The sequence below is a fragment of the Pimephales promelas genome, chromosome 7, assembly GCF_988280905.1.
Source record: "Pimephales promelas chromosome 7, fPimPro1.hap1.1, whole genome shotgun sequence".
NCBI lineage: Eukaryota > Metazoa > Chordata > Actinopteri > Cypriniformes > Leuciscidae > Pimephales > Pimephales promelas.
This window is the reverse complement of record NC_142775.1, coordinates 26204037-26230689: the sequence shown is the minus strand read 5'-3', so window position 1 is coordinate 26230689 and position 26653 is coordinate 26204037. Positions and strand designations below refer to the sequence as shown.

The 26653-nt window shown below is 36.8% G+C and overlaps 1 protein-coding gene across 6 annotated transcripts; it reads left to right on the top strand.

Moving 5' to 3' along the window:
• The first annotated feature begins 558 nt into the window (after window positions 1-558).
• On the top strand, window positions 559-26374 carry arhgef7a (Rho guanine nucleotide exchange factor 7a). 6 transcript variants are annotated; one of them, XM_039655919.2, is made up of 22 exons: window positions 559-1017; window positions 5511-5594; window positions 9217-9301; window positions 9933-10066; window positions 10868-11069; window positions 11221-11309; window positions 11478-11572; window positions 11960-12055; window positions 16918-17040; window positions 17142-17280; window positions 17360-17419; window positions 17507-17653; window positions 18611-18697; window positions 19964-20042; window positions 20148-20287; window positions 21727-21948; window positions 22131-22224; window positions 22307-22396; window positions 22815-22985; window positions 24622-24721; window positions 24881-24935; window positions 25045-26374. In XM_039655919.2, exons 1-22 carry the CDS (start codon window positions 853-855, stop codon window positions 25165-25167), a joined length of 2580 nt encoding a protein of 859 aa, XP_039511853.2. In that variant the 5' UTR covers window positions 559-852; the 3' UTR covers window positions 25168-26374. The 6 variants fall into 6 exon arrangements, with proteins under 6 accessions (XP_039511853.2, XP_039511852.2, XP_039511848.2 ...); XM_039655918.2 differs by having other exon boundaries at window positions 9933-10081; XM_039655914.2 differs by lacking the exon at window positions 22815-22985 and having other exon boundaries at window positions 9933-10081.
• Window positions 26375-26653: the final 279 nt, after the last annotated feature.

The window sequence follows — 26653 nt, the reverse complement described above, 5'->3', positions numbered from 1 at the left end:
AAAAAAAAAAAAAAAAAAAAAAAAACTGGTCTCCCAGACCGACTGTCTGTTGCTGTTTAAATAGTTTTGGGCACTTTTCAACTGGTTAGGCTGGGAGAACAGCTAGGTCTAAACCAGCTGAGATCTTAAAACCGTTTTAGGCTGGTTTTGATGTGTTTCAGCAGACCAAAGAAACCAGTTTCAAATGTTCAAAGGACGCCACCCTGCGGATCACATAAGAAATGCACTAGTCTGAAAAAAAACATTAACAACAGACAACATATAACCTGTCTAATAACGGGGTAGCATATTGCATTTTTAACATCTCAAAATAAATAAATAATAATAATAATAATAAAATAATAATAATACATATACATAGGCTGCTAGTGCTCATGCTTTTACCCTCACACCGTGGACTATTTTACAATATCCTTTCATTGAAACGGCCTCTCTCTCTAATCTCTCATTATAGGTCTCCTAACAAATGCACTCAAGATCTCTCTGTTATTATGACACATTTGTCATGCAAAGAGCAGATGAATGCAGTCCACATGCAAAGCAGGATCCGAAGCAGACTGGTCACAAACAGCTGTCTGTGCTGTGATGTCATCTGCCGGAAGATGCAGGTTTTTGTGCGCTGACTGTATTCCAGTGAAAGGCGTTTGACAGCTTGTCGTAAAGGAAATGGGAGCGAAGCGATAGCACTCATCTCCATGGAGCGCCATATAATGCGCCATCTCACAAATAAAACGTTTTAGAGAAAATGGTTCCCAGTTCAACGACTGGTTGGTAATAGACAGCCTACCCCCCCCCCCCCCCCCCCCCAATTACAATCATATTTCTAAGAGCATCGACCTTGCTGGTGTGGCCATGAATCCAGCGGAACAAACGGTTACTTGGCTCATTACGCTCGGGGTTTTGGAATCACCAAAAAAGACCATTTCGGACCCCGATGGATTTCTGCAGTCTTCGCTAAAGGATGGGGTTGTCCTGTGTAGGCTGCTGGAGCGGCTACGTCCAGGCACTACTGATAAAGTAAGCGCGCATCCTCCCTTTGGCGCACCGTGTTTCAGTGTTCATTTTACCTGTAATCTTCACTCTACACACGCGTGGATATGTGTTATCGCACAAGTGGCCAATATAGTGTATATTTTGTAAGCCAAAACAGATTTATGAATGTAATATATGAATGTAAACGCATCCCATGCAGCAGGTCGGTTGTGGCGTTCAGGGCGCTAGTGCTGCTGTTGCTCCGGGCAACAACATTGTCAGTCGTCGATTTTATTGTGAGATTTATACTAAACTAAACGTTTGCCTTTGACTGTCATATTTCACTGGAAATCAGTAAAACATTAACCGACTGTGTGTAAGAACACAGTCTGTAATGGAAATCTGAGGATAAGCGCGTGCAAATCGCATTATATGGCTGTGAATAGCATCTAGTGTTATCAAGGCTAGCTATGAATCCCTGTTTATATTGCTTATACGGGAAATTGGCCGCCATTGACAGTTAATTGACATAGAGTAGTAGGTTATATTTGAAGAAGCAGTGTTTTTTTTTTATTTATTTTTTTTATTCACATAAGCGTCTGCTTCTTTCCAATGCAATGCAATTCAGAAAACCAAATGGTACCAAATGCCATTCATTCAACTATAGTTCAACACACGTTTTTTTTTTCTTATCTCAAATAAAGTGCACAAAAGTAAAAATAATGCAATGACATTAAATCACACAATTAATTAAAAACAGTTCATAGTATCAGAGAGTAAAAACAAAATATTCCACTAAATAAAATGGGGGCAAATGCAAATATATAGTGATTTAATATGCCTGTAAGGCCTCTCAGAAGGTACAGATTTCAAATGTATTCTTTTTTTTTTTTATAATTAATCTTAGGTAGTCAGGACATAAGGACTCAAGTAGCCTATAATTATATTCATCTTGTTTTCTAAAGCAGTTCATCTTATCCATAAATAATGCATGGACTCTGTCCTTCTTGGTTTGGTATACAGAGGGGGGTGCGTTTTAAGAAATCAGTCATATTCAGGGTCAGCTCTCTGACAATGACTATGACAGCAGCAATAACCTCTTTTGAAGCTCCATCTGGTTTGCTTACCAAATTTTACACTCTGACTGTGAGCATAATAGGATGTTTATAGCAGGTGTATTTCCTGGCAAGAGGGAATAAAATAAAATCTAAAGTTTGTATATTTAAAGTGGAAAAATAAATATTAGTGCACTTGACTCTTCGCTAGTGTGCAGGCAACATTATCATGTTTCTGTAGGGACTTTCCAGCTAGTAATCTCTATGCGAGTAAACCTCACTCCTCTCTCACTCTGAGGGGTTACATATACATATATTTATATTACTTGTGTTATTCATGTCACTGCCTTTATTATCATCAGTACATAATGATCCAAATATCTATCACAGTATTTGCGACTATCAAAATATAAAACTGATCAATAATTGAACAAAATTATCTTAGACACTTGGTTCTTCTGGTCAATCCTCTGAGCAATAATGAGAACAAGACTGTTTAACTCTTTCAGGGCAGATTTGTCTCAGACTTGGACTGCAATGATCATGCAGTTACTGCCATTTCTAGATTTGTTACTCCATTTTGTAGCTCTAAAGAACATAAACCTTTTTAAAGAACACTTGAAGGTATTCAAACATAAATTATCTATACAATTCACTACAACACATAAATATATCCTTGCTTCAGCTGTTAGGCTCCCTGATTTAAAAGTATCCATTACCGTCTTAGGTATCCTTTGCAGCTCTTAATAGGATGACACTGCAAAGAAGGAAAGATTTATAGACATTGCAATTTGATTTGCTGATTGTGAACATCTTTCAGTAAATCAACTTGCAATCTAGACAGTTGCCTTAACAATAACTTAAAACTCTTACTGTTGCTCTTTGCCGTCTAAGGCCCTGGTATTAAGATGTGTTTTAACCTGGCATTAAAATGTGTTTTGGTCGATCGGTTCACAAGTATATGAGGGACACATACCTGGTTACATAATCCGTCTCTTTTGTCCACTTTCAACCACTTCTGTCCTGATGGGAGGGTACTGGTAAATGTATGTTTTTTTTTTTTTTTTTTTTTTCACTATAACTTCTACTTCCAATGTTGTGGAACATGTCGCCAAATGTTGTGGCACCTCCAGTGACTGACAGATGAGTTGAGGAGTTATACTGTCATAATTGTGGCACAAAATCTTAAATAAATATCCAAATTATATATATATATATATATATATATATATATATATATATATATACTGTATATATACTGTATATATACTGTATATAAATAAATAAACTAAACATATTTACAAATCAGTAATGTTTTAAAAAATGTAGTCAGTTTGTGGCACACCTGTATTTTAGTGGCACATGCATGGTGCTGAATTTTATGTAATATACCAGTAGTATGATATTTTGTTGATCACGCAATCTGTCCATAGAAAAAACACAGAATAAATATATCATGGGTCACTACGAATACCGCATTAACAGTCACATCCATTACTGTAAACCTTTATTTTTGCATGCTGCTGTATGCACGCCGGTAGGTGTCAGTATAAGTAACATTGGTCAGAGCAAGATAAACCAAAACTTATGACAGTTGAGGAAGATCCACAGATGTGTATTTAGTATTTGTTTGTGACTGTAGCAAAAAAAAAAAAAAAAAGTAATAAGAGTCTAATAAGAGACACTGATCTAAATAGATAGGCCTATAATTTAATGTGTGCTTAGTGGCTATATAATCTATGACATTTGTAATGTTCCACAATGAATTTTATGGAATTATATTATAAGAAATACAACTTTTTAATTTTAAACAGTGGCAACATGCATTCCTTCTGGAGATGCCTGAATGTTTGCTGTAGGGAAATTAAAATAGACATCCAGAAAAAGTTGTCTATTAACAAAAAATGTTTGTTTATATTATTATGCGAGTTATCAAATCAACTGTGTATTTACAATGCAATATGTACAGGTGAAACTCGAACAATTTGAATATTGTGCAAGTTCATGTATTTCAGTAATTCAACTTAAAAGGTGAAACTAATAAATTAAATAGACTCATTACGTGCATAGTGAGATAAGCCTTTATTTGTTATTTTTGATGATTAAGGCTTACAGCTAATGAAATCCCCAAATTCAAAATTAGAATATTGTGAAAAGGTTTTCATATAGCTGTAAGCCATAATCATCATTATCATCATCAATTGAAATATTTCACTTTGAATGTAATGAGTCTATATAATATATTAGTTGTACCTTTTAAGTTGAATTACACACTACGCACCGTGTCTTAAGAATTCTTTGGTTTAAAAAAATATATCTTAATTTGTGTTTTGAAGGTACGAGGGTTAGTAAGTCTAACTGTAAATTCACATGTAATTGTTAAATAAAACTACAATTTGTTATAAAGAAATAAATGTGTTATTTGCATGCTAATCGATTTAGGGAAACAAAATAAAACACAAAGAAAGGGCCCTAAAAGAGGGTTTAGACACTACAGGCTTAAACTAAAGATATTGCACTGCATTCTTCTGTAGGCTATTCATATCATTATTATTTCACATAAATAATGGGTGGGTTGGCAGACGCTTTCCATGAAAAATATTAACAAGGATTGCGTCCACTCCCTGTGGCCCAATCTGATAAATTTGCACTGTACAAATGAAAAGAAACAGATTGCCACACTGGTGGAACCCTCTGGAGAACCTCTGGGCATAAGGTCTCCAGGGAACTTACAAAATGGAGCGAAAGAACTCGAAAAACAGTAACACCAGGAGAAATGTTTTGAGGTAACACATTCAAGCTATTTTCAAAAGGGTACCTATTGTCAAGAAGGTCTCAACAACATGGTGACAACCAGTCAGTGCAAAAATGGTCCTTCGAGTATTTTATTCAACCATTTTTACAATTACAGAACATATTGACTTCATTCCATCTGGTTTGACCCCAGTCCAGACACATTTCAGTGGCAATCCACCACGTGTATCCCTTTTGCAACTTATGCTGGTCTAGTGAGTTGCTCACAACACTTGACAACATGCTTTCTTGCTGCTGTATACACATCCCATGACTGACATTAATTCTGAATTTCTGAGGTTTCGTTGATTTTGAATCAACCACCCGCCCCGAACCCAACCAAAAATGTGATGTTTTAACTGTTGTAAGAATGTTTTGATTTACATTATCCTCTTTTACCTCTCAAAATACCTGATCTGAACGACGGATCGGTTTTGATTTCCCCCGCCAAAGTAGGAGACAGGGGTGTGTTGTTCACGTCCCGTTTGTCCCATTGTGTTCGTTCGGTGTCCATCTGAAAACGTCACTTCCTTCTCCTGCTGTCCAAGCCTCCACGGTGCTAACTCGCGATGTAGTTGTAGTCAGTCAGACTCAGTTAGCCCGTGGATTCTCGTGCCGGATAGCTACCTGAGCCAATCCTTCACTCTCAAAGCGTTCACACTTTGCCACCACTCTTTCCGTTTTCCTCAGATCTTTCAAGATCCCAAGAACAACAGCGAGTGCTTGAGCAACATCACGGAGTTTCTGAAGGGCTGCGCGGTGTTTCGCGTCGAGGTAAGTTTGTTTTTCTATGGTATTTTGACTGTACTGTATGTTGCTGCATTGGCGCCACAATGAAAACAATCAACAAAAGAAACGTGCATTAGACAGAGGAGACGCAACTCTGGACCGGTGTGAATGAGATCATGCCTCCCTGCACATAGATTCTTTGCCGTAGTCTGATGGGACAAAAGCTTTGTAATGTTCTGAAAATGTCCCTAGGGTTTATTTTGGGGTTATTGTACGGGTTATTGTACCGCATTGTCAACAAAATATCTAGATTTTGTGGGCGATGTTGTGCACTACAGCATCGATAGTGTTCGCTCTGTCAGATATGAATGGCGTTGCTTTGTCCATTCATGTAACGGCAGTTTGTCGTACAGTTTCAATTGAGTGTATGAATTTGAGTTATTGCTATAAATTCTTTGATAGAAGCTTTGTTTTCTGCTTGGTTAAGTTTAGCAGAAATGACTTTTATAATGCGTTTAAAAAACTTTTTAACGCCAAGTAACGTTAGGCCTAACCCCCAATATATTGAAGACGCATATTAATGTACAGATTTTTTTGGCCCATGCTCTATATTCAGTTAATTTAAATTATTTTGTTGTATTTGTTTATTCTAAAGCTGTTTATAATATGTAGTATTGATTGTATTATAATGTGAATAAAAATAGGCTATATCTGAAATACTGTCTTTTTTTTCCTACTAAATGTTTTTTTTTTTTTCTGTCCACAATGGGTAGACGGTTTATGGCTTGATTAGTTAAAATGGCTATTAACATGCCAGTTCTGACACAGATATGCACAGAAAGACATACAAAGGGCTAGTAGGATTTTGATCTATGCGCATTTATTAAGGAACAGATGGTTCAGGGCAACACTAATGTATTGTCAAGTGTATCTAGATGTGGTGAGGTTGAGGCCCACGTCACATATGGAGCTCTTGGTAGACGCATAATGTCAAAAGCATTATCTAACCATGTAGCCTGCTGACAATTTCTTATAACCTTTTCTCAAACTCAGTATCATGCTCCATCTTTGTGAATAATGTTTGTGTCTTGTGTGTCATTGTGATTGTAAATCTAAGATCGCTTCTGCACCATTATCTAGGTATGAAAATGTCTAGAGATGTAAATATACTGCCAGTGATTGTGTTAATGAATTAATCTAAGGGTTTGTTTGCATACATATTCTTCAAAATAAAGGTTATTGGCATCCATTGTTTCATGAAGAACCTTTAACATCCATGGAATCAATTTCACCTTAATCAATAATCACCTTGTGCTTAATTGAGTTTTCTCATATTGAGTGTTCTTGCTTTTTGTGTTTGTTGTTACACCCCTGTAAAAGTAATTTGCTTCTCTCTGACCTGTTAAAAGGTGTCCGGTTGACATTCCAATGCCCAAGGCTCTATTGGGGATCAACCCTGTCATCACAGCATCACAGTGCAGCGTCACAAGCAAATTTTGGAATAGAAATAAGCTGTTAGTAAACACTTATTTATAGGATTTTATGTGAAACTATTACATCTGTGAGCACTTGTCACAGAAATTGCAAGGACATGTTATTGTCATTATGCCTCAGGAATGTCTGCCATTCCAGCCATGATTTGTGTGCACATTCCCAGATGACATCCCTCATCCCATGATTTACATCATTTACATGATATGATTCAACTATAGGCCTGATTGAAAAAAGGCTTTTTTAATCTTCTGAGAGTTTGATTGGCACTTTTTAGTATCAAAGTAGGACTATTTTGACCTCACGGGATGAAAGCTTATTACCTTTGCTCTAAATTTGTTGTTTGGGGGATTTTCACTAACTTGCTCAGTGTCCAGTTTACTCTGAACAGCCTCTTCTGAAGCTGCTTCACCGAGCATTGCCTGAGCCCATTCAGATGTGATGTGATCTCAAGCTTAACTACATGATGACATTTTCAGATCTGCAGTCTATTTTCTTAGGAGTCCATCATGCAACTCCTATTGTTTTTTTGTTTTTTTTAAATATTTGATTTCACATATTGAATCACTCCACATAAGTATTGTATTCGTATTGATCGTATTGTTTTCACTGGAATTATAAATCGTAGTGTTTTCACTGGAATTATATTTATGTACAGCCTAAACCAATTTTATTGTGGTGGTTGTGTCCACACACTGCAAAGACACATTTATATGCAAACACCATATAAAAATGAATTTTACATCCGATGACCTCTTTAAGTTAAATATGAAAGATTTTAATACATTTTCTGTATTCATTTGTATTTGTTTATTTTGCATTATGATAGAATGATAGAATAGATTTTTTTATTATCATAGTTTTTTGGAAACAGTGATATATTTCAGGATTTCAAAAGAACATAGAGTTTACTTTCAAAAGAGTTTATTTGAAATATAAATCTTTTGTAACATTAAAAATGTCACTTTTGATATATTGAATCCTTGCTGAATAAGATTTAGTTTCTCTTTTTTTTTTTTCATCTTACTGTCCCCAAACTTCGTAAACTTGTTTCTGAAACTGCTTTTTAAGTCTGGTCCAGGTGTGATTTGTTTTTTAATTTAATTCTGAAATGACATTTTCCATGGAATTTTAGGAGAACATAAAATAATTTCCATAAAACCATTTGGATATCCTTATATGTTAGGTTTAGAAGTAGGACATTATTTTCCAAAGAGATAGTGATGTATTAAAGCACTGAAGGAGCAGCATTGCTTTGAAAGCCAATGCGCTCAAGATGATGCATTGTCGATGTCCACTCATACACATACACACACACACACACACACACACACACACACACACACACACACACACACACACACACACACACACACACACACACACACACACACACACACACACACACACACACACATTTGTTTTTACTTCTCTCAGGGCATAAACTGTAATCAGAGCGGAAAGTAAAGTGGAAGCTGAAATTTTACTCCCACTGAAGTTCACATGCACACAGCCACTGTCCATTCACAGAAGTACACATAACTGTCAATCAAACAGTTCTAATGCTGCAAAATGCGGACACTAAATTGCATAGGGTTAAAGTTGCATCATCAGTGCCCCTAGCTGTCTTATAAGCAAACTGCAGGGGGTCTAAATTATATAAGCAATATAAGCAAACTGCAGGGGGTCTAAATTATGCACATTATATATACAACCTGTCACTCCCATAAGATCATGGTAAGCAAAGCCTGATGTATTGGACTAGAGAGCAAACATGCCAGTTGCCCACTGCCTAAGTCATGCAGGTCGGCACAAATACAATCTACGTAATTGCTGTGGTTTAAAGACAGGCTACAGATCCTTTGGATTCAAATTGGGAACCTTTCTGTTGTTGCTACAGTGTAGCACATAATGATGTTTACCATTTCACCCAACGTAACATGCGCATTGTGAGCTACTGGAGATCAAGAATGAGAGACAAAAGAAGGTTCACCCAAAAATGAAAATTGTCATTATTTACTCACCCTCATGTTGTTCCAAACCCATAAGACATACAGAATTTACATTTTTGAATGATTGAAATAGGCTAGAGTCCTATATGGCTCTTTCACTGTTTTAACTGACTTGTAGGTGGTCTAGATTAATGATGTTTTATATTGTTTTTCTCTCTCTATAGCCATTTGAGGCTGGTGACCTGCTTCAGGGCTACAACTTCAGTAGAGTCCTCACGACACTGGTTGCCCTCAATAAAGTGACTGCAGGTAAGTCTAGTATCTTAAAACATTATTCTTATAAAGGTACACTATGTAATTTTTGGCCCACTAGTGGTTAAAAAATAAAACCATATGCATTTTGCTGAAGAACATTGTTTTGGTTGTGCTTTGGCTCTGCATGACTGCGGATGAATATGGTAATCCTACTGCTCATAAAACATTTACTACTAAGCTTAAGAGATATAACCAGTTTAGATGGAAGGGATCTCAAGGTGACTAGCTGGAGACGTTACTGTAGCTTTACCTATTATTAGACACGCGATACTTCCTGGAAAATAAACTCCAGCACTGTGCTACAAAAACCATAATAAAATTACACTTCACAATATATAATGCTTGACATTGAACTCTGAACTTTTCCTAATAAACCATTAATCAGGGTAAGAAACAAATACGTTTTGTAAGAGGTTTTGATGTATAACTTTGTTAATTTTGAACAAAAAGTTACATAGTGTTTCTTAAAAAAAAAAACATTTTAAATGTAAATCCCAAAGTACAGAGTTATTAACAGTTTGAAATGTGTTCAAAGTTCTGAATTTGCTCCTATAATAATGTGTGGCACTGTTACAGATGTTCCCAGTGGTTGTTACTCTCTTTTGTGTTCTCTGTGTTGGTGTAGATATTGGCATTGGCAGCGACTCTGTATGTACGCGACACTCTTCCGCCCACCGGATCAAATCCTTCGAATCGCTGGCCTCCCAGTCTTCACTGGGACGATCTTCTAAATTGCTCCATAACCAGTTCTGCAGCCTTGTGAGTAACTTTGGGGTGAGACTTCTCAACCAACCTTACCAGATCACAATGGAAATATCTGCATAACATCTGCACCACTGTTCCAAAGTTTTTCAATGCTTTTTTAAAGAAGTCTCTTAAGGCTCTCATACTGAGCGTGACACTTTAAAGCTAAATGAATCGCAGACAAACGGAGCTTTCATACTGAACACAAAATGTTTTTTCTTGTAGGTTTTCCCATTTGGCTTTAACCTCATCTGCTGCACAACATACAACAGTAAATTAATATAAATAAAGTTTGGTACTACACAGAAACCATCATCGATTGCGTGTAATAACTTCAGACTGTGATCTAAAGTGTATTTTGATTGAGTAATGAGCAGATGTGCATTATTTGTAGTGTTTCATAGTAAACTAAACTGCTTAGCATTTCTCATGTTAGCATTTCTCATTCTTTATTGTTATCAAATACTCCAAGCATTTATTTAAAAAATATTTCACTTTTGATACATTTAATGCATCCTTGCTGAATAAAAGTATTAATTTCTTTAATAAAAATTCTTACTGACACACCAAACTTTTGACCAGTAGTGTATAAAACTGTCCATGTGAGAAGCTTGTTATGTTGGCATATATTTTAGATGAGTTTCAAAGGCAAAGATATCTTTCTTTTGATGTTTGTAACTTAACATATTGGTTTTAGAAGCAGTGCCCTGAAACTCTGTCTTGTGCAAACATTTATTAATGTAAATGGGTCAGTTTTGATTTTCTGATTCATGAAGCTGTATGTAAACACAAGTACTCTCTCTCTCTCTCTTATAGGACATGACAGAGAACAGTAACGCTCAGTTAGTGGTTAAAGCTCGCTTCAATTTCCAGCAGACCAATGAGGATGAGCTTTCTTTCAGCAAGGGTGACATTATCAATGTTACCCGCACAGAAGAGGGGGGCTGGTGGGAAGGATCCTTCAATGGCAAGACAGGCTGGTTTCCAAGCAATTATGTCAAAGAGATCAAAGGGTCAGGTATGTCTCAGTTTGCCAGTTTGCTGTAGACCATTATATATATATATATATATATATATATATATTATATTATATATATATATAAACACGGTCTTCTCTAGCACATCACTCCACAGTGCACATTTATTAAAACATCCATGTGGCCTTACAGACAAACCAGTGTCCCCTAAATCTGGAACTCTTAAAAGCCCCCCCAAAGGTTTTGATACCACAGCCATCAGTAAAACCTACTACAACCTGGTAAGTACATTTTAATCAAATATCCTTTTGTAGTGTCATCACCAGGTTGATTATCATAATTTAGTAGGTTTTGTGCATAAACAACAGTAATCAGACTCAGTTGATTTGTGAATGAGCGCAGCTGATTAGTTATCATTGTGTTAAAAATATCTGTTTGTTTGTCTTCAGGTGCTACAGAACATTTTAGAAACTGAAACAGAGTATTCAAAGGAGCTCCAGAACCTTTTGGCCAACTACCTGAGACCTTTACAGATGACAGAAAAGTAAAACACTTGCTATCCTACAAATAACACAATCAATTTAGGTTTAAAATGAACATTATTCTTTCTTCTCTGACTAGGGCTGCCAATTTTACGGCTAGTTTTGAAGATAAAATTAGGACATTTAAATAGCTTTTATAAACATGGCTTAGACATAAAACATTACTGATGTGCATTTTGAGTTAAAACAATGGTACTGACATATTTTAAGATATATCAGTGCAAGTTAAGCCTTGTTTTTGAAACCGAGCATTAGTGTGTTAATCAACTGTGATTAAGAAAATATTTGTGATTAAAACATTTAACCAATCCCATTGAAGTTTTTTTCATTATTCGATTGAAGTACAGACTTAATGTTTAAGCATTGACTTTTCTCATCGTTTCTCATAGACTGAGCACCTCAGATGTGAGTGTCATTCTTGGGAACCTAGAGGAAATCAGCACTTTCCAGCAGACTCTGGTCCAGTCATTGGAGGACTGCACCAAGTGAGTTTCATTCTAACCGTGAACAGCCGTGTGATTCCTGGACTCTCTTAATAGCCACTGAGTCATTTACGACAGGAGGGACTAAGCACTTAGTGAAACTGAGAGTCAATCAAATGTATTGAGTTTCGTCTTCTAGATGATGAAAATAGTCCTGGGCGGTAACGTAAACCTGAGGTCCATTAAAGGGAAGGTTGACCCAAAAATATTTTTTTGTCATCATTTACTCACCCTCAATTTGTTCCAAAACCATATGAGTGGCTTTCTTCTGTTGAACACAAAAGAAGATATTTTAAAGAATGACGGTAGCCATCGACTTCCATAGTATTTTTTCCCCCCCCTATGGAAGTCAATGGGTTCCTTCAACTGTCTGGTTACCAACATGGGACAACATGAGGGTGAGTAAATGATGACAAAATATTAATTTTTGGGTGACTATCCCTTTAAGAGGATTTGAGTATCACTAGAGTTGTCTAATGTTTACATTGACTTCTAGTGTTTAAGAGCTCAAACAGGAATAAGTCGAAACTTATGCACAATGGTTTAACACTTTAACACAATACACATTGTGTGATAATGAACACAAACATACTCAAAAGACTCCTTCACTTTTCCTTCTCCACTTACCACAAGCCCCAAGCCCCTGCACAACGGCCTGTCGCTCGACCTAATAGAACCTCTTGCCACTCAGGCCAATGCCTGGGAGGCCATCCCCTGAGTGTCAGAATGGGTTTTGGGGATAGTAAAACAAGGTTATGATCTACAATTCGCTCACAGATCCCCCCGCTCTTCAGCGGTATGGTTCCCACCTCAGTAAGATGAATACCCAGGTGATGAATTTACTGATGAAAGGAGCCATAGAAACAGTGTCGCAAGGACAGAGCGAGTTAGGCTTTTACAGCCTTTATTTCCTCGTCCCCAAAAAAAAGATGGTGGACTCAGACCCATCTTTGGGCTCAGATGCCTGAATTGCGTTCAGGATGATTACCTGAAAGACACATACTTTCACATCCAGATAGCCTCCCATCACAGTCGGTTCTTCAGATTCGCCTTCAGGTGAGTGGCATTTCCGTATACGGTCCTGCTGTTCGGTCTGTCTGCTGTTCGGCCTTTCATGAGTGCATGGATGCGGCCCTCTCCCCTCTGAGACAGATGGGAATCCGCATTTTGAACTATCTTGACAATCTGGCTTGTTTAGGCCCAGTCGGAGGCAGAGTTAAACGATCACAGATCTGCGCTCCTTAGCCACTTGGAGTGCCTTGGAGTACTGGAGGCAAGGTCAATTGACTCTGGGTCAATTTCGCCATGAGCTCACTGTCCCCCAGTGAGGAATCCTGATTGCCGGGCGAACCAAGGGGCAGACATGCTATCTCGAAGCAATGTCCCCTCAGAGGAGTGGATGCTTCACCCCCACATGGTTCACAAAATATGAGAGATCTTCGGGAAGGCAGAGATTATTCCTCTTCGCTCTCAGTTTGTCGCTTTAGTTGAATTTAATCTGAGTATCCTATGCCAGATCACCTGCTTTATAGCCAGATTCCACGCCCAAATTGGCGCACTCTGGCGGGCTTCTCTGCCATAGGGTCGTGCAACTCTGCTGTCTCGCCATTGGTTCGTTTTATTACTCTGTACGAACCAATGGCGTACAGTTTCACTGTGTGATTAAAAAGGCTTCAGAATTCGGAGAAAAAAGAGTTTTCCCCATAACATAAAGTATCAAAAGGAAACCCAAACATTTTTGCTGAAAAACTCGTGTAGTATTTTCCAGTCTTGTTATCTCTACATCTGTTGTGTGTAAGTTTTGACTTATTCCTGTTTGAGTACTCGTTCCCGTATTTCAGGAAACCAAGGTTACGCAAGTAACGGAGTACGTTTATACCTGTTAAGGAAAGTAAGTGGTTTATTTTTTTTTGTAAAGAATACATATCTGAGATCTAAGAATAAAAACATACTGCTACATATTACTAGTTTAATAAAATAGTGAAAATTTTAAATATAAAGTTTGCGAAAAACAAAAATGAGTAGTGAAGACTTTGAACACTACTGTTCAAAAATATGCAGTGGTAGGATTTTAAAAATAGTTTGTTTTTTTCATTCTAATTTATTCCTGTTGTGATAAAGCTGAATTTTCAGCATCATTGCATCAGTGTCACATGAACCTTCAAAGTTCTCCTCTGGCCAATGAACAGAACAAACATGGTGGTGTGATTATTTTTCAGGCTGCATCACAAGTAAAATTCAGATTGTGGAATATTTTGTTTCATTAAAATATTTCATCCGGTTCCTTTTGCTTCATGATTGGGTTCATCACTTCAGTATGGATAAGCTGGTCATAGGTCTGTGCAGATAACTTGTCGGTTTCTTGTGGTCTTTGCTGAGGATATGTACCAATCAGTGGTGTTCTGACATGAGGCCTCAGTCCTCACCCAAGTCCTCAGTTTTTAATGTTTATATACATATAAACACCACTGATTGGTATAGAGAGAAAATTCTGTTTAATTCTTTCTAAAAATTCGTTTTAATAGTCAACTCATTTTCATCGGTTATCATGCTCGGTAAACACTGATCACAGACAAAGATGTACCTTAAATTTCACAAAGCTGATCGCTTACTAAAAAAATCCCTACATCATGCTTTCAGTCCAGTCAAATTTCAATTTTGATTTTGATGTGACATTAAGCGGTGATATCTAAGTGGATGAGTTGTTTACTTGCTGTTTAATTAGTCTTGTTCATTCAGACAGATTCGCAAATGGGTTTGAAAACAAGAGGCGGGATTTATCGCATCAACCTACCATAACCAATCAACCAATCTACCTAATAATAGCGCGATGGAGGCATTGCCTCCTTTCACGTGACTTTCCCCCATTCATTCTTAATTACCCCTATCAGCCCCACCACACGCTTTAGGAGTGTGTTAAAACTCAATGGGCTCAGGGGAGGCACAAGAGGATTTACTGTCATTGTCACTGTTGGACAGTGGTACTTTCTATGATTCGATTTCTATGATTTTTAATGACACTTTTAGTAAGATTTGCGTTGTTTTATTTTTATAATATGGATTATTAGGATTTCTCATCCAATTTTTTGAGGAGACTCTGCCTCCCTTGCCTCCTCAGAGGAAACGCCCCTAGTGCCGATGGCTGTCATGTTGGCGAGGTCTTCACAGGGGATTGTCTAGTTGGCAGGATCTCTGCTGACAATCAGGGCTGCATTGTGGTCGTGTCTAGGTGCAGGTCCACCATCTTATCTGGATATCGACAGGATACGTCTGACTACGGTAACCTCGGCATAAACGGAGAGATTAATATTAGCATAGTCTGCTTACGATGTAACAAGTAGTGATGGGCGATTTCAAAACACTGCTTCATGAAGCTAAAAAAACCTTATGAATCTTTTTTTTTTTTTTTTTGTGGGGGTTATTGTGGGTGATGATCTGTGAACCCATGAATCATGCGAATTCCCTGAGATCGCCCTCCAGCGGCAAAACATTGAACAAGCGTCTATGGTGTTTTCCTGATCTCTGATCAGTTTTATACATTTGTAGCTGTTTTAATGAGACATGAGTATAATTAAAAGGACTACTAGTAGTTAATAGTCTCTTATTGGCATGTTTAGCTGAGCCATCTATGGAACATACAAAACAAACCATGAAAACTGATAAAAGAACACTTAATATTAAATCTTAGTAGATGATTAGTTAATTGCATTTGAAAAATGTTACTTTCAATAAAACATTTCATATGGCTTTGTAATAGCTTTTTTATGCATGTTTGGCCTAATGATTTTGTTGCATTTACACTGTTCTGACCAGCAAGGGTAACAAGCGTTTTGAAATCATTTCGCGAAGCAATTAGTTCGTTTCTCCCATCACTAGTAATGGAAGTGTTCTTGTTGACCTCGTTTATGCAGCCTAACAGTCCTTTAATGGATGTGAATTATAGAAATATGAAAATGTGTTTGTGTATGCCAGGTTAAAGAGATGTGTTTTTAGTGTAGATTTAAACTGACAGAGTGTGTTTGTGTCCTGAACAAGGCTAGGAAGACTATTCTAGAGTTTGGTTCTAGGTATTATTAATGGTCAGAATTTTGAGATTGCAATAGACATGAAGGTCTATAATGTGCTAAGAGCTCGTTCAAGTACTGAGATCAAGTACTGATTTGTAAGTAATTAGCAAAATTTTAAAAATGTTTTATAGGCAGCCAATGCAGTCTTGACAGAACCGGGCTGATATTGTCATACTTCTTAGTTCTAGTAAGAACACATTTGTTTTGTTTATTAATTGTGCAGGGCAACCACCCAGTAGAGTATTACAATAATCTAGGTTTGAGGTCACGAACGACTTAACCAACTTTTCTGCGTTTTTCATTGTTTAATAATTTAGATATTATTACGGTTTTACAGATGCTAAAAACGTGACTTTTCAAAGAGAAAAAGACTTTTAAAAAAGACTGAGCAGCCATCAAGTGTTTGACAGTATTCTAGCTTATTTCATGCTGAGGTTTTTGGTCCAATAATTAAAACATTTGTTTTTTTCAAAATTAAGTTTTAAGAAATTACTAGTCATCCATTTTTTGCTGGAACTGCATTCCTTTGATATGTCCTTGCTGAATAAAATTATTAATTTCTTTCTTAAAAAAACAAACAAATCTTACTGTATCCGAACTTTTGAATGGTAGTGTATCTACTAAATAAGGTTTGAAATTAAATCTGTGAATTTAAATGTTTTGGGCTGAATTAATTACAGAATGTGTTTTTAATATTGGAAATTAAGGATTTATGTCCTAGATTGAACCCTGAGCAGAATATTTGAGGAACATCAGTACAGTGTGTGTAATAATTCTTCCCAATGTTCTGTGATTAAGGCTTCCAGAGCTTCAGCAGAAGGTCGGGGGGTTCTTCCTGAATCTCATGCCCCAGATGAGGTCTCTTTATGTGTCTTACTGCTCCAACCACCCGTCGGCAGTCAGTATTCTCACTGATCACAGGTACTGTGACTCATCTATACTGTGTTTTGATTTCACAGAGAACCTATTCACTGGTTTGATAGATGAAAACTGGTGATGACTTCTCATTTCTGTGCCTGCAGTGAGGAACTTGGAGAGTTCATGGAGGGAAGGGGTGCATCCATACCAGGTATTCTCACACTAACCTCTGGCCTCAGCAAACCCTTCATGAGACTGGACAAATATCCCACATTACTGAAAGAACTGGAGAGACACATGGAGGTAGAAGAGAGAGTGTTTGTTTGATTTCTGTTGAGGTTTTTATCGTCCTCAATGTGACACTGTCGTATTTCCCTTTCAGGAGGGTCATCCAGACAGGATAGAAATTCAGAAATGTATGACAGCTTTCAAGAATCTCTCTGTGAGTGTTAACTTGCCACTGCAGTTAGGTGTGGATCATTCCCATGACAACCAGCCTTCTTAATGTATTGTGTTGTCATGGTTACAGGCACAGTGTCAGGAGGTGCGGAAGCGTAAGGAGCTTGAGCTTCAGATCCTGACTGAGGCGATTCGTCTCTGGGAGGGGGAGGACATCAAGACCCTGGGGTCAGTGCTGTATATGAGCCAGGCCATGGTCCAGAACCATCGTTGTGAGGTGAGACAGCACAAAGATCTCAATAGCTGACAGACCTGATGAATATTAGGGTAGGCGTAATAAGCCACGGCTTCAGCCTACACCTGTTCGGTTACCTTTTTTGTTTTGTTTGTAATGAATTTGATGTATATGTATTCTGTTTTATGTTTAGTAACCGAATAAACCTTTATTCATTCATTCATTCATTCATTCAATATATTCTCCCCTAATAGTGTGAATTTGATTTATGTGAAAAGAAATAGTTTTTAAAGAAATAGTTCACCCAAAAATTGAATTTATCCCATATTTTTTGCTCACCCTCAATCCATCCTAGGTGTATATGACTTTCTTCTTTCAGCCGAACACAATTGGAGTTATAGTAAATAATTTCGGATTTCGATATAAGAGAAGAGGATCGGACTTGAACAGAACTCGACTTGTGAATACGGCTACGGCCATTGCAAAAACACAGTGATTATAGTTTAAAAAGTTTTAAATATGGAAATTTTTCCTACTAAAACCCACCACTTCACTTCAGAAGGTATTTATTTAACCCACTGAAGTTCAATGGATTATTTTATAATGGATGCGCTTTTTGGATACTATTCAATGTCATTACAAAGTTATGAACTTTGATTGTATTCGGCTATAAGAATAAAGTCATATACACCCAGGATAGCTTGAGCGTTTTAACAATTTGTGATAAAATTAAATTAAAAATATTGTTGGTGCAAACACGACTATTGGTAGTGTTCAGGAAACCTTTTATTATTACAGTTATTTAAGAGATTAGAGTAAGTAGTGATGTGTTTATCAAGTGGGTTAATAATCTTTTGAATTGTTACAAGAAAAATCAAGATTTTTGAAAAAAAAAAACAACAACAAAAAAACAAGATGCCAATAGTTTTTCTACTGTGAATTCAGTTCTTCAGTTACAATGGCTGTGTTGTTATTATTTTTTTATTTTTTATTTTTTAGGAGAAGCAAGAGCGTTACCTTCTGCTTTTTCCTCATATTTTGCTCATCCTATCTGCCAGTCCAAGGATGAGTGGCTTCATCTACCAGGTCAGAAACCAGCTGCTGTCAGAGCTGATTAATGCACAGTCAAATAAATCTCATTGTTTCACTCCACCACTCCACCCTAAAATACCATCAAGCTTTTCAACACGCACATTAATAACCCTGACATGGGGTTATTGTATTATTTTATAATGTTTCCTGGGTTGCCCTTATAATCTTAGTATGTTTTTTAGATCACAAATAGTCATAATTTAGAAATAAAAGGCATTTTTCCTAGCCTGATTTTTAGCCTCTGATTTGAACGCTCTGTTTGAAAGGGCGTGTCTGCTGTGAGATTCAGTGTAGCTGCCCACTGCTGTGATTGGCTGACATGCATATGCATGACTTGCATATGAAATAGCTACAAATCACATGTGAAACTCAATGGAATACTTTTACTACAGCTATTATACATTTTTACTATTACTGCTATCGAGATTAACAAATCGTGAGAAGTTTTTAAAATATTTAGATCCATTCCCATCACATAAAATGTTGCTGTGATGAGCATTGAGCAAGCAGAGGACAGTCTGTTGATCGCAAAAATGAAGATCTTTTTGCAATGCAGTTTCTGCACTCTCTCTAAGGCTTTCACCAATGAAAATATGTTGATACAGTAAGAGCTTTGTTACTTTCTAGCTCATTTTCTCATGGGCGAGCCAAATTCTCTTCGCGATAAAGCAGAGAAAGGGGAGGTTACCTTTCCTCCGTATGACATCATACGGAGGGGATTCAAGATCAGTCTGTCTGAGCTTTCATTTTCTCAAAGGCTGAGAAAGATAGCCAAAGCTCGGTTTACACCGACTGAAAATTCTAGCCACTGGAAGACCATAGAAAAGCAAGGGGACTCATATTAATGTAAAAAAAAAAAAAACTCAGAAAGTGAAAATTTCATGTCATGGGACCTTTAAATGGATACTCCCCCCAAAGATTAGAATTCGGTCATCCTTTACTCACCCTCAAGTTGTTGCAAACCTGTATGAATTGAATTTCTTCTGCTGAACACAAAGGAAGATATTTTGAAGAAAGATTGGAACCAAACAGCTGTTTGGTACCATTGACTTCCATTTGGAAGTCAATGGTGGCAAAGTTCCAATCGTTCTTCAAAATATCTTCCTTTGTGTTCAGCAGTAGAAAGAAACTCATACAGGTTTGCAGCAACTTGAGGGTGAGTAAATGATGAAAGAATTTTTATTTTTGGGTGGAGTATCCCTTTAAAATAGAACTTGCAGCTCTAGCACAAAAAGAATACACCTGCTTTGTTTCTCTTAGGGCAAGTTGCCTTTGAGTGGGATGACGGTGACCCCATTAGATGACTGTGAAACTCATAAAAATGCTTTTGAGCTTTCGGGTAAGGACAAACTGACTCACATTTCTTTGAGTTCAAGACACAATCAAGTGTTTTTATCATTCTTAGTCATTCATTGACTGTGCTTGTGTGTGTCCATCCCAATAGGAAGCATGTTTGAGAGGCTTCAGGTGATCTGCTATAACAAACAGGATCTGCAGGACTGGCTCGAGCATCTGAACCGACAGACCAAACACACCACCATGGCGGCTCCTAGCATGAAACCCCTCGCTGTTCCCTGCCATACAGTGAGTCACCTGTTCAAAGTCACATCTTTGAAAACCAAACATATAGTATTTAAATATTCATAAATATAAATATTAAAGTTTTTAAATATCTAAAAGTATACAGTTTACATTATTTATTTATTTATTTATTAAAAGGCTTTTATATCCACTGTGCATAAAAGGCTGTACAAAATCTTAAAAACACACAATTTGTAAAACTGGCAAACAGCTTTACACAAGGTAGTCAAGAGCAAAATAACACAATGTATTTTATTTACATATATTTGTATTTACTTATGTTTTTATTTATTTTACTAAATTTATTTAGCACTTTTATAGCTGCTATGCAGAAGAGTTTTCCCAAAAAAGTAAAAACAACACACACTTGTGTTTCTTTTTGAAAAGTCACACTTGTGTTTTGTTAGTCCACCCAAAAAATTCTGTCATCATTTATTCAACCACATTGTTCAAAACATGTAAGACTTACGTTTATTTTTGGAACACATATAAAGATATTTTTATAAGCAAATTAATTTAGATTTTTTTTTATTCATTTTAAAACTAATCCAAATGAATTAAGTGGTTTAGTCCAAATTTGGTGAGAAAAGACCTTGTTGGTTCTTGCAGAAGCTAAACAGTTCTTCGTAATACGGGAAAGAACCTCATTGGTTCTCACACGTCAAGTGAACATGCTTGAGATTTATGAAGGTAAATTAGTAGCAAAACTCGAGAGCACGTTGATGTGAATTTGAGAACTTGTATAATAAATATTTGTTCGTGTATGCACAGCTCCAATGTAAAAACCTTTAAATTAAAAATCTGAACACTGAGATTTGCACTCGCAGACAACAGTCACAAACCTGTATTCTGAATTTGGAACTGCAGGTATATACTGCAGAAATATAAAGTCTGAAACGCTCAACTCTGAAACATCTCAGCGTTCAAGTTCAGGTTTTTATTTTACAGGTTTTCACATCGGAGCTATGAATATTCATTGTACAAGTTCTCAAATTCACATCTACGTACTCTCAAGTATTGCTACTCTTTTACCTTCATAGAGATTCCGTTGACCACAACTGATGTGTGAGTTGGTGAATGTTTATTTGTGAATATAAAAGTGATTGTCTCTTCATAATAAATTGAGTAAACTGCTCAATTCATATGGATTAGTTTTACAATCTCTCTTTTAACTTTTTGAAGCATCAAATTGGTGGTTACAAAGTTGTCTATGGAAAGACTGAAAGCGCTTAGATTTCATTAAAAATATATTTCAGGGTTTGGAAATACCAGAGTAAATAATGACAGAATTTTCATTTTTGGGTGAACTAGCCCTTTAAGAGCTTTACACAATATAAAGTCAAGCGTAATGTAACACAAACATTTATATTTTTATTTTGGGTTGAAATGCGACCTGTCAATTATCTTCAGCTTAAATGTCAGCTTAAATTTTACCCCCCCAGCTCCCGTCTCACCCTTTGACGCCATCCAGACATGCAGAAAGCCGGGGCCTGACAGTTGCTCCTGCCTACCACACCTTACCACATCCCTCCTCTCATGGGGCCCCACACAGCACCATGATGTGGGGCCCCCTGGAGCCCCCCAAAACCCAGAAGCCCTGGAGCCTGAGCTGCTTGCGTCCAGCACCCCCACTCAGGCCCTCAGCAGCTCTCTGCTATAAAGAGGTATGCAGCATACTGGACCTCCTGTTACAAATATTGTGGAAATATTATATTATTACATACATCATACATCATAATTGTTGATTATTTCCCTTGATATTGTAGTCAGTATTATTTTGAGTGTTATGGCTCTGTAAGTCTCCTCTTCACCTCTCATATTCTTTCCATTCCTCTTCCATTTTCAGGACCTCAGTAAAAGTCCCAAGACAATGAAAAAGCTGCTGCCCAAAAGAAAGCCGGAGAGGAAGCCGTCCGATGAGGAGTTTGCACTGAGGAAGAGTAAGTCGGCAGGTTTGATATGGTTATTGAAATCGAGAGATTCTAAAGATCATGTGTCTGATGTAACCTCTGACCTGTGCAGGTACTGTAGCTCTGGAGGAAGACGCTCAGATTCTGAAAGTGATTGAGGCCTACTGTACTAGTGCCAAAACCAGGCAGACTCTGAACTCAAGTAAGTCTTGTATGCGACCCCGTCCACCTCCGTCTCTTTTCTTTTAAAACTTTCCTCATTCATATCAACTTCTCGTGTGTAACATAGAACCGCAGTCCTTTATAAACTAAAGTCTGTTGATCTTAACATGTTTATTCTTGGATCTCTTATAACAATATCCTCTCTCTTTTTTCCTCATCATACTTAATGTTCATTTGTTTATCCCCCTCCCCCCTTTCATTTTTATTTAATCATTTCTTTATAAAACTTATTTACTATGTCGGTATTATTGGTTCTCCCACCCATGTCCATTCTTTTGGTCGGCCCTCTTGTTTTATTCTCTTCCCCTTCCGTTTGCGATTCTCCCTGCCTCCCCCCTTCCCTTCATTCATATGATTTGATCCCCTTCTCATCATCTGTGACTGGACGGATTCTTCAGCATGGCAAGGCACTGATCTCATGCATAACCATGTCTTGGATCAATCCAGTGTGGACTCTCTGGGCCGCCGTAGCAGTATCTCAAGGCCCGAGGCCACCTCAGACCTCTCTGAGGACTCTGACTATGACAGTATATGGACGGCCCACAGTTACAGGATGGGCTCTGTTTCCCGTAAGAGCTCCTACATCTCCCACCAAAATTAATCTCCCCTCACTCCTCTTATTTTAAATGACTTTATATTTATTTGAAACTATTTATGTATTTAATGATGTCACTCTAATACATATTTATTTTATTCATTTTTATTTATTTATTTCTCAGTGTTGTATTAATCACACCTCATCGTTTTCTCCATATATATGCACTTTCCCAAAGCAGTTCCCTGTTGCCTTGACATTTAAACTCCACCTAAAACCACCAACCTCCCTTAACTCAATGTTTTTTTTTTTTTTTTTAACGTTGTTTGCCTCGCATTCAAAATTGATTTAAGTGTCCTTTAAAAAAAAATGTTGTTCTTATTCCCTCATTCCCAGATGTATTTAATTATTAATGCTGTTGAAGGTACAATGCACTCCAAAGGCAACAAGGACAGGTTCTGCTGTAAAAGAAAAAATATGCTAGCATCTAACATGTCTGTAAATAGAGTATTGTCATTCACCTGAAATGTTTGGTATTACCTTGGACTTTGTTTACTGAATGTGAACATTCGAATTCCGCTCTGTTGACAGGAGGAGTTGGGTCTTTATCAGAGAACTTCATGAATAAGTGTTCATGAAATTCATAACTATGATTCTCAGATGGCACCACGGACAGTATTATTGGTGACGTTTTGTTCATACTTATGTGATATAAATGTATTTATTTTCAATTTGTAAATGTATTTTGAATGATTTTGGACTTTTTGTATGCTTGTATCTAACATGTAAGTTTATAGTGGTGTCTATAGTGAAAAGTATGAAAATTTACAGAAAAAAAGTTGAATTTAATGTTGATTGAAATTCTATTAGAATCCATTTAAATCAGGTGTGTGGATGGTAATAGTCAAGAGTTCTTCACCATTCATTCGAGACTGTCAAAGCCTCAGTGTTTGATGCTTTTCCTCTTTTATGTATGACGTGTTTGAGACAAACAAGAAAACCAACTTGCCAATTATTTCAATAATGACAGAGTACAATTCCTCATGTAATGTGATTTCTTGTGACCAAGTTCTATTCTGTGGTTAAAAAAAAGAATGAGAAGAAAATATGTATTTACTACCTTTTTGTTGGTCGTTTACGGCAGATATTCTTAAAACTGTTCAACAGAGATGCTTCAGTGCCGTTTCCGTGATTTGAAACCAAGACATTATTAATGTGATTGTTATATATATATATGCAGAGTCAAATATATGACAAAATACCACAAATGTTGTAATATAAATTTTGAATAAATCTTGGGTTGTTTTGTACTGTATGCTTTCAGGAATTGATCTCTTACAACAAAAGTTTTTTTTGCAAGTTTGTTTCTTATTTTCGTTTAGTGGGTTGTTTGTTGTTTACGGCTGTTTTGTATGTGTGTGGTTTTACCGTCCTTCAGGAAACCCTTGGTGCTCTTTTTGTTTTTTTTGAATGCTTTTATTTATTTATTTTGGATGATCCGATCCCTCTCTGCATGACTAATTCCTGTCTCACTCTCTCACAGTCCTGTGTAAGTTTGATCTAGTCCAAACCATTCTTTGAGGCAGAGTGGTCCTGTACTGAGCCAATCAATAAATCCAACTGAACTAAACCTCCTGAAATCAATATGCGGGGCTTCTCTTTTGGAACAGGACAGTGGAAAGATGCCAGTCCAGCACTGATAGTTCCTGGGGAGGAGAAGTTCAGTGTAGACGAGTTGAAGAGTAATGGTCAGACTCTTCTGGAGGAGAAGTAAGACTGCATATTTGGCCATTCTTATGAAGAGCGTTTATAACAATTGTTAAAAAAGGTTGTTGTCAAGAGCACATTAATTGAATAGAGCTTCAGCATTATGGTATTATTATTGAAGTATGCACTGATTTATTTAATGATGTCCAATGTTTCCTATAGGAGCCTTGTGGATGTTGTTTATGCTCTGAAAGATGAGGTACAAGAACTTAAACGGGTGAGTGAGGCATGAGGAAGCTTTTCTTAATATTTTAATTAATCTTGTAGAAAATAATAATATTTAGTAGTTTACATTGCCTGGTTACATGATTTTACCATTCCAACAGGACTATAAAAAAATGAAGAAATCCTTGGAGGAAGAACAGAGAGCCAGAAAAGATCTGGAGAGGATAGTTAGAAAAATGCTAAAGAATATAAATGATCTTTCTTGGGATGAGACCAATTTATGATATGCCCCCTTATTATGAAGTCCCTAAAGTGGCAAGGTGGTGGAACAATTATGTGATGGGAGGTAAAATTAATACATTTTTCTTCCATCTAATTTATTTATTTTTCTATCACCAGGTACCTTTAGGGGCACCATACCTTACTCGTATTGTTACGCTATGGTTAGGTGACCTGGAAGTTCAAGTTCAACATTGAAATTTCAGATGTTGTCTTAGCTTGAAAGCACCATGGACATCCAGGAAGTCTGTAATAACATAATGAAACATAATTGGCCTAAAATGGCTCATTCCAATGTTTAAACTCTAAAAGACTTTAGGTCTTAGGTCTTTTAGTGCATCTTTACCAAGCAGAGTTTTTTATTTAGTTTGAAAAACACAAATTTTATAGCTGAACAATCATGACGTGACTTGTTTGCTCGAAGTCGTAGCTAAATCAGGTGCATCTTCATCTCTTCTGATGGCGTTAATGTTAGTGTGAATGTCCCTGACAAGTTCGCCTTTCACCTAATGTTATGGTGTTTCGACAGACAGTACCTCACTCTTCGCATTCCACCGATGTCTGGGGTTGTGAGCATCCTGTTTTTCTACAAATCACTTTTGTCATTACAAAGGTTCAAGAGATTATTGTATTTTTTAGTTACATTTTTTTTTAGATAACTTTTATGAAGATGCTCTCAGATTTAAAATGCTGAATCTGTGAATATTTACATTATGTGGTACCATGCACCTTTTCATTCCATTTAATTATTTTTTACGAATGATTTAGATGTTTATACTTAAACATCAATTCAACACTCATACAGACAAAAAGGTATGCTGTTAAATGAGGAACATTAAGCTAATGCTCATATATGTTGTTATGTTTAATACTTGTTTTAGGTGCCATTGTAACTCAAGCTGTGACGGGACATTATTTTAATAGCTTCTTTATCACAATACGATACACATCATGCCTTCATGCGAGACGAGTTAAGACTATTCATTTCAGTGTCACTTAGTGTGACCAAAGTGAAAGCCAAAGTGAAGTTATCTATGGACTTCACTATCTGTGACTAATTACTGAACTTGACATTTATTCCTATAGCTCTTACACAACACTTGTAGAATAATCTCATTTGAATTCATGTAGAATATTTATTTAGTGTTCATCTCAGATCCATGTTACTGTAAATTAGTTCTGTAAATAAAGAAATTTGTTTATTTGCTTTAATTCAATGGCATCAGTTGGGTTTAAACAAAAAAAAAAAAGAAAGAAATACTCACTTTTTTCCTCACTTTTTTCCTCACTTTTTTTAAAGAATCTTATTGTGATACACACTCACTTAAAGGTGCAATGTGTAAAGTACAGAAAAAGTGACAATGTTACACACTCTTGGCTTACTCTGGCTATTCTCTGCTGTCTCAGCCGACGAGATGTTTGTCCCGTTTTAGCAACCGTAGCTTCTTCGAAAGGGAGGGGTGAGCAGTGGGCTGAGCCCTTAGTGCAAAC